The sequence below is a fragment of the Chlorocebus sabaeus genome, chromosome 19 (assembly GCF_047675955.1).
Source record: "Chlorocebus sabaeus isolate Y175 chromosome 19, mChlSab1.0.hap1, whole genome shotgun sequence".
Classification (NCBI taxonomy): Eukaryota; Metazoa; Chordata; class Mammalia; order Primates; family Cercopithecidae; genus Chlorocebus; species Chlorocebus sabaeus.
Window position 1 is genome coordinate 21,642,027 of NC_132922.1, and position 8,954 is coordinate 21,650,980.

General features: G+C 55.4%; 1 protein-coding gene across 5 annotated transcripts in view; it reads right to left on the reverse strand.

Moving 5' to 3' along the window:
* Positions 1-8,944, reverse strand: part of EMID1 (EMI domain containing 1) — a 53,027-nt gene extending 44,083 nt beyond the window's left edge. For all 5 annotated transcript variants that reach the window (XM_073006838.1, XM_038007648.2, XM_007975287.3 and 2 more), the window contains exon 1: positions 8,703-8,944. In XM_073006838.1, coding sequence (XP_072862939.1) covers positions 8,703-8,803 — 101 coding nt within the window. In that variant the 5' untranslated portion in view covers positions 8,804-8,944. The remainder of the gene's footprint in view (positions 1-8,702) is intronic.
* Positions 8,945-8,954: the final 10 nt, after the last annotated feature.

Genomic DNA, 8,954 nt, shown 5'->3' on the forward strand with positions numbered 1-8,954 from the left:
CACCTGCCACAGGCCTTTGCTGGTGCTGGGCCCTCTGCCTGGAGTGCCCTTCTGCTTCTCCCCGTGGCACTTCCTACCTTCAAAGCCCGGATGTGACGTGGCCTATTCCTTCCATCCTTTCCCATTTCCACCCTGACCTGAGCAATTCCAGTGGTGCCCTGCCCTGGCTCCCACAGCATCTGCACACCTGTCATGCTGAATTAAGCCACCAATTCGTGCCTGCCCACTCCGCCAGCATGCAAGAGGAGAGGCCCTGTCTCACTCATCCCCATGTCCCCTCTGTGGGACGGCTGGGTTGTGTAATCAATGCCCCAAGCCCAGAGGACTGACTTCTCCAAACACCAACTAATAATCAGAGTGCACTGCACATATTGAGCACTTACTGTATGCTAAGGGTATTCACACTATCTTCTAATGGTGAGGGAGGAAGGTAGGAAGGTACCCCCACCCTATTTTTACAGAGGGGAAACTGAGGCTTGGGGAGGTGAAGACAACTGCTCATGTCACAGCTGGTGCATAGAGGAGCCAGATTTGAACCCAGCAACGTGAATGGCCTAGCCCAGCCTCTGACTCCATCCCAGAGTCTCAGCTTCCGTCTCCTCATCTCCTTGAGCCACGGTCTGTGGCTCTGTGAAGACCCTGGCCTGGGAACCTGCTGACCCCAGGCTTGAGGGCAGGAAGAAAGTCTGGGAAGGGTGGGGGACCCAGGCTGAGAAGGGTCACCTGAAACCTTCCTCCTTCTCCAGCCCCTGCGAAAAGCACAGGGCCCGTGACCCTGTGTAGGGCTGAGGGCCGCTGAGCACCTGGAATGTCCCAGCCATCACAGAGATTCCCATGCCAAGCATAGTGCGGCCCCCGCTCGCTGCAGCCCTGCCCCCACCCCAGACCACTAGAAGGAGAAACTCCTGGGCCAGGACCAGGCAACTAACTCAATTTAGGGCCCTGTGGAATTCCCTTCATCTTTCTGTGACACACCAGAATCAGTGCCGGAAAAGGAAACAACCTAGTACAGCCTTGGAGGTGGGCTGGGAGAAGGGATGGTTCGGTTTGGCCCATGAAGCAGGAGAAGCTCCATAGAGCCCTCGGCTAGCGATCCTATGCAGACGTGACAGGTGCCTGCTGTGGCACCAACGGAAATGGCACAAAACTGGGAACAGCCTAAACAGCTATGGAGCCACCAGACACGGGAAACCAGATGCTGTAACAAAGCCCGAGGTCTCCGCGTGCTGAGCTGAGACCCAGTTATCACCCCTGGTTACAGGGAGAAAAAAAGCAGACAAAGACCAATAGATATACAGTGATTGCATTTCTATTACATTAAGAGAGAGACAGAAAGTCAACTATTTATACATGCGGGCACATGTACAGATATGTGCATACAAAGTGAGAAAAAGATGACACTCTTTTCTCAAACTGCCACCTCTGGGAGCAAAGAGGGCTTTCCATCTGCTCTGTCTCCTACACAAACCATAGCTATGTTTATCATGCTTGCTGCACGCCAGGAGCTGTGCCCAGAGCCTTCTACGTGTTGGCTCAGTTAATTCTCATACTCTATTAAAAAGCCACTTTAGGCTGGACATGGTGGCTCATGCCTGTAATCCCACCACCTTGGCAGGCCGAGATGGGTGGATCACCTGAGGTTAGGAGTTTGAGACCAGCCTGGGCAATATGGTGAAACCCTGTCTCTACTAAAAATATAAAAAATTAGCCGGGTGTGGTGGTGGGCGCCTGTAATCCCAGCTACTCAGGAGGCTGAGGCAGGAGAATTGCTTGAATCTGGGAGGTGGTGGTGGCAGTAAGCTGAGATCGTACCATTGCATTCCAGCCTAGGCAACAGAGTGAGACTCTGTCTCAAAACAAACAAACAAACAAAAAAAAACAGCCACTTTACAGATGGGAAGACTGAGACTCGGGGGTCCAGGACTTGCCCCAGGAACCCATGATGGGAGGCACAGTCAGGGTTGGAACTCAAGTGCCTCTGGCTCCAGAGCTTGCACTCTCAACCCCAGGCTACAAGCGTTTCTCCTCATGAGTAGGTGAAGATTTCAGCCCTTTTGGAGGCTGAGGCAAGGAGGATCGCTTGAGGCCAAGAGTTCAAGATCAGCCTGGGCAACATGGTGAGAACCCCATGTCTATAAAAAAAAAAATTTTTTTTTTTCTTTTTGAGACCGAGTCTTGCTCTGTCGCCCAGGCCAGAGTGCAGTGGCCGGATCTCAGCTCACTGCAAGCTCCGCCTCCCGGGTTTACGCCATTCTCCTGCCTCAGCCTCCCGAGTAGCTGGGACTACAGGTGCCCGCCACCTCGCCCGGCTAGTTTTTTGTATTTTTTTTAGTAGAGACGGAGTTTCACCGTGTTAGCCAGGATGGTCTCGATCTCCTGACCTCGTGATCCGACCGTCTCGGCCTCCCAAAGTGCTGGGATTACAGGCGTGAGCCACCGCGCCCGGCCAAAAAAATATTTTAAACTAAAAAAAAGGTCGGGCACAGTGGCTCACGCCTGTAATCCCAGCACTTTGGCAGGCCAAGGCAGGTGGATCACTTGAAGATCAGGAGTTCAAGACCAGCCTAGGCAACATGGCAAAACCCCGTCTCTACTAAAAATACAAAAGTTAGCTGGGCGTCGTAATGTGCACCTGTAATCTCAGCTACTTAGGAGGCTGAAGCAGGAGAATCGTTTGAACCTGGGAGGCAGAGGTTGCAGTGAACCCAGATCGCGCCACTGTTCTCCAGCCTGGGCGGCAGAGCAAGACTCTGTCTCAAAACAAAAAACCAACCAACAAACAAAAAAACCAGAGCTGTGGTTTTGAAACTGTTAGGGTTGAATATGGAGAGTGGGGGCATAAGCCCCTTTAGAAAATTGCTATGAATCGTGGCTCCTCTCCAGAAATATGCATAAAACTTGGTGTATAGATTAAGGGGATTCAGAGGTTTCTTGGAGCCTATGTGACACTCACCAGGCTGGCCCAGGGGCTTCACGAGTGAAGGAGGGAGGGAAGAAGAGGACAATCTGGGCAGAGGACAGTCGGGAGCTCTGGAGACACGAAAGAGCCCCTGGACACAGAATGAATGCACTATGCCAGTGAGCAGACGCTCGCAAGCACACAGTACCTGCGCACACAAATGCACTCACAGGCACACAGGGGCAAATATGCATTGCAATGAGCACGTGCACACACACACACATAGGCATATGTACACACAATGCATGGACACACGGGCCTCCATGTGCACACACAGATCCACATAAACACACAGCTACATACCCGCACACAAACGCACACAGACAGGCTAAGGCAAATCCAGCAGGACACTTAATCACAGAAATGACCGTCCTCCCTGTACACAAATCCATACCTGCAGATACAGGGCTCTGTGCCCTCATACATTCACACACACACACACACTCATCGGCTCTGTCACATGGACACAGACAGACCAAAGCAGGCCCAGAAGGGAACACAGTCACAGTCAAACCTCCTCCCTGCAAATGCGTTCACATTTGCACACACACACTCATGCCGTCTCGTATGGATGCAGACAGGCTGAAGTTGTGATCTCTGGACATGTCCACACAGGGCCCCGCAGTGCACATGTGGGCACACTTGTACACATATACATATACTCTTCTCACATGTACACAAACAGGTGAAGGCAGGCCCAGCAGGGCACTGTTGGCCATCTTATCACACATATCTATACAGGCACGCACAGAGCCATCTGCCCTCACACACACATGTGGACAACAGCCCTCACATGCCCTGCCCCCAGACTAGGCCAGGAGAGGTGGGCTGTGATGGTCCACAATAGCCAGAGCTGTCCTTCTTTTTACCAGGGGGGAGCTAAAGAAAAAAAACCAATATTTTTCCTGCTTCCTTAATTAAAATCTCCACCATTGGTGCGTGAGTGTAGTCACAGCTACTTTGGAGGCTGAGGTGAGAGGATCGCTTCAGCTCAGGAGTTTGAGGTTGCAATGAGCTATAATCATGCCACTGCACTACAGCCTGGGCAATAGAGTGACACACTGTCTCTTAAAAAAAAATCTTGGCTGGGCGTAGTGGCTCACGCCTATAATCCCAACACTTTGGGAGGCTGAGGCCGGTGGATCACCTGAGGTCGGGAGTTCGAGACCAGCCTGACCAACATGGAGAAACCCCGTCTCTACTAAAAATACAAAATTAGTCAAGCGTTGTGGCTCATGCCTGTAATCCCAGCTACTCGGGAGGCCGAGGCAGGAGAATCGCTTGAACCCAGGAGGCAGAGGTTGCAGTGAGCTGAGATCGTGCTATTGCACTCCAGCCTGGGCAACAGGAGTGAAACTCTGTCTCAAAAAAAAAAAAAAAAAAAATCACCATGTGGGTCCCTGCCTGGTTGCCACAATCTGGACTGTGCTTGAATCCTCTCTTTAGGAGACATGGAGCTGGTGGCCGGCTAGCCAGACCTTTTGGACAGGAGAGGACACTCATGCCAGGTGGAGTTCAAGTTCAGCCCCTTGCCCCCTCCACCTGGGGATCACTAATAACCACCCCATCCCCCAGCTTGAGGACCCCAGCCCCAGGACTCCTAGCATCAGCCCGAGCTCCTCCACAGGGTCCTAGCCTGACCCTGCCACCCTCCTGCTCCCCTATCCACCTTCCAGAGGTAGCAGGAGGCTCTTTCTAAAGTGCAGACCTAAGGCTGCCAACACCCACTGTGGGGTTCGCAGCCCACCATGACTCCCTATAGCCCTGCAAGCACGGTTTTCACTTTTTTTTTTTTTAGATGGAGTCTCGCTCTGTCGCCCAGGCTGGAGTGAAGTGGCACAATCTCGGCTCACTGCAACCACCACCTTCCAGGTTCAAGTAATTCTCCTGCCTCAGCCTCCCAAGTAGCTGGGATTACAGGCACTTGCCACCACGCCTGGCTAATTTTTGCATTTTTAGTAGAGACGGAGTTTCACCACATTGGCCAGGCTGGTCTCAAACTCCTGACCTCAGGTGATCCACCGGCCTCGGCCTCCCAAAGTGCTGGGATTACAGGCATGAGCCACCGCGCCTGGCCTGTCCTTCACTTTTTATTCTGCTAGCCTCTCATGCACACTCATGCAGCCCCTTCTCCCATCTCTCATCTTAGCATATGAAGGTCCCTCTGCCTGGAAAGCCCCTCCCTCTTGCCCCAGCAAATTCTTATTCATCCTTTGGGTCTCAGCCCTCAGGCCCACACAGGGGTTGGCCATCACCCATTAGCCACTCACAATAGCCCTGGGCTGGAGGAGGGCATGAGCTGGGACCAAGTTTGTGTAGGGCTCAGCCTGAGGACGCTCAGTGATGTTTGTTGAATGACTGAATGATGGAGAATAGGCAGCAGCTCTGAGCAGAGCAGCCGGGACCTGAGACGGGTTCCACAGATGAAGTGACCCATCCCCATGTGCTCCATCCCTGCAGCCCCTGGGGGCTTCCTTCCCTGGGGTGTCATCATTGATAAGCTGCCCAAGAGCTGGATGAGGCTGGGCAGTGGGGTGGGTGAGGGCAGGGGCTGGGAAGAGGCAGCACTTCCCTCCTGGGCCCACCACTTCTGTCCACTCAGCACCTCCAGGTCCCCAGAGGCCTCCAGGAGGGGAGAAACAGGCCAGACCAGCTCAGCCTGGCACCAGCCACCCCTACAAGGGCCCCCCACCTACACCCACACTCCACCCCCTGCCACGAGGGGCCCAGGGGACTTTGTCTACGTAGGGCCCAGGGCTGCGATCCGGAACAGTGATAGGGGCTAATTGCAGGAGGCAGCCAAGCGGGCCTGGGGCCAAGGGCCGTGATGAAAAAGAGAAGAAAGAAAGGACCAGGCAGGTGGGGGTGCTGTGATGAGAGCCAGAGCCCCGCAGTGGGGGCGAAGTTCCAGCCCTGGCTCTACTGCTTCCTAAGTCGGTGACCTTGGACAAGGCCCTGACCCTTTCTGGACCTCATTTTGTCCATCTGCAAATGGGGACAGCAGAATTTCCTCCAGTGGGGTAAGGTTCACTCAAAACCCTTAGCACAGCGCTAACAGCTATTGTTCATTCCTGTTCCTGGACTGAGGGGCTCAGGCCCACACATGGGCGCCACACCCAGCAGCTGTGGTCCAGGGATTTCCCTGGGGCTTGGGGACACCAGCACAGTACCTTCTTCACAAGGTCTTCCCCTTGGAATAGGGATTATCAGGTTCTACATTTTACAGAGGGGGAAACTGAGGCTCCAAGAGAAAGCACCTACCCGGGTTACTCCTGTGGGCATCAGCTGGGATTGGAGCCCCCTAGAGAGAGGCTGGGGCAGATCCCTTCCACTTTAGAGCCCTCCATTCTCCCTGATCCTAGGATTTGCCTAAAGGAGGCCGGCACTGCAGGGGCGAGAGGTCTGGGCTGGCGAAGGCTTGAACCCTCAGCTGAAATGCTGAGATAAGTGGTTAAAGGACGCGGGCTCCAGGCTTGGAAGGACCTCAGCGGGGCAGGAAGCAGCTCCAGGAGCAGGGGCAAGCCAAGGCAGCTCTGCATAGCCCTTGGGCACCCTGGTTCCGGGGGGTCTCCAAGTGTCACCACATTCCTGGGGCTGGGGGCGGCCCCCTGGATGCCTTCCCAGGCCAACCCCTCCCCAGGACAAAGCCTCTTTTCTGCCTCTGGTCCCTTGGCTGCCAAGGGGTGCCTGGGGTGCTGGGGTGTGGGTGGCAGGATGGCTGACAGGGCATGACATCCCCATGCTGTCTCCAGCAACACAGGGATGGGGCCACAAGTGGAGGTCCTGGTAGCCCACAGACTCCTCAAGCTCCAGGTCCCTACCCCCATGTGACATGATTGATAGCAGCAACCACTGCAGGTGAGGCCCGGTACTGGTCCTTCCCATGAGGAAAGAAAGAAACTGAGAGCAAAACTGAGACCTAGGGCCAGGAAGTGACCCACTTGAGGTCACACATCAAGCCTGTACCAGCACGGAATTCTCTCTCCATTCTGTCCAAGCCTGGAGCCCCTAACTCCTAATCATGACTACAAACCTTTCCTGGTGCCCCCAAGCCGACAATCTCTTTCCCTCTTCCAGGAGGGCTGCTGGGTAGAAAAAGCCACTGGATTTGGAAATTGACTGGTCTGGATTGAGGTGCCACTTTTCCTCTGTAGGCCTCAGCCTCCTTATCTGTACAATGGGTGCAATAGTATTGCCAACAGGGCTTTTGGAATGCTCAGGCTACTGTGATGGGCTTCTGTCAACACATGGAGTGGCAGTCTCCAGTGACCACCAGATACCTGGTTATAGCCACCATCCTGCTCCCACTCAGGAGACCCTGGAAGGTGAGGAGCCCAGGCTGGGAAGCCCTGCCTTGAACTGACTGCAGGGCAGTCTGGGCCTTAAGCTGTGCTACCATCATCCTGAGCCTGACAGTGGGATTTCTGAGTTAATAGTCTCTCTCCTCTTAGCATCTGGGATTCTGGCGGCTCACATCCATGCTCTAGGCAGGTCATGTTCCTTCTCTGAGTCTCATCTTCCTCCTCTAAGAAACAGAATCATAAAAAGTATACCTCCAAGCAGCTGGGAAGATTCTGGAGCTGATGAATGCAGGTAATGGGGCCGACTCAGGCTAACTGTAGTCTGCACATGATAGGTGGTGGCTGTGACATCCACCACACATCCACCCCTGTCTCAGACAACTGCTCTTCTGGCCTCTGATGCTTCAACCACCTCCATCCTCCAGCCCTGCCCATGCTAGCCCAGCAGGGGCATGCTGGCCCCTGACCACTGGGAAAGGAGAATTTCTGAAAAGAATTAAAGAATTGAGGCCGTAGGGGGTGGGGGCCGTGCAGGCCTTTGAATGGGATGAAAAGGCCTGGAGAGGCCTGGCTACTCCACATTGTCTGCCTTGGACAACGGCGGCTGGCCTTTAAGAGGGGACCCTGGCAGGGGTTGCAGTCAGGACAGAGGCCAGGGCAGGTTCAAACACTGTCATCAAGGATAGAAAGGCAGATTTGCAACCCAGCTCTTCAATGAATAGCCCATGAGTCTAAAAGATGATGCCAATTCTCTAGGGTCTCAGTTTGCTTCTCTGTTGAATGGGGACAGTTTTCCCTACCTCATTCAGTCCTTGAAGGATTGATGAGGACACTATATACAATAATAGGCCCCACCAGGCCAGCGGGGAGGAAGCTCCCGGCCACTAGGAGAGCAGCAGGAAGACCGTGCTCCCTCTTTTCTCTGCCCAAAATGCCAGGTCCCTGGGGAGCCTCCACACTGACCCACTGGGCTGTGAGACTCCACCCCAGTCCCTCCTCCGAGGGAGATAAATAGCCTGGGTACAAAACAAAAACAAACAACAAACAACAAACAAACAAACAAAAAACAGGAACAGAGTAAAGGGGAGAGGGGGTCCACGAAGGGTCGGCTACAGGGTGTCATGGGCCTTTCCCAAGTGCAGGGGGAGGGGCCCTAGGGACAGGGGGACAGAAGGGCCAGGGCTTCGCCCTCGTTGCGCCCCTTCCTCCTCCTCTCGGGCTCCGGGGTTGAAAGGGAGGGAGTAGGGGAGACAGGCAGCTCCAGCACATGGAGTAGGGGACCCCGCACTCGCGGGAGCCTCAGCCGGACCCTGCCCTCACCCGGGCCGGCACTGAGGCTAGGGACTGGATCGCTCTCCCGATCCCGGCCCTGCCCGGAGGTGGGGACGTGTGCGCGCCGGGATCCACGGCCAGCGGGGTGCAAAGGCGCGGGGAGCCCTTACCTGCGTCCGGAGAACGGGGCTGCCCCGATGCTCCACGCAGCGCCGCCTCCCGGGAGCAGGAGCCCGAGGCAGAGCAGCGCCCAAGCCCGCGGGCCGCCCATGCTGCACCAGGCGCCCTCCGCGCGCGGCCCCTCGCTGTCGCCGCCCCTAGCCTGTCCTCCCCGCCCGCCTGCCCGCGCCGCCAGCCGCCCCGGACGCGCGGAGCCCGGTTCCCAGCGCTGCGGCCGGAGGGCGGGCAGGAGGCGGGCGGGG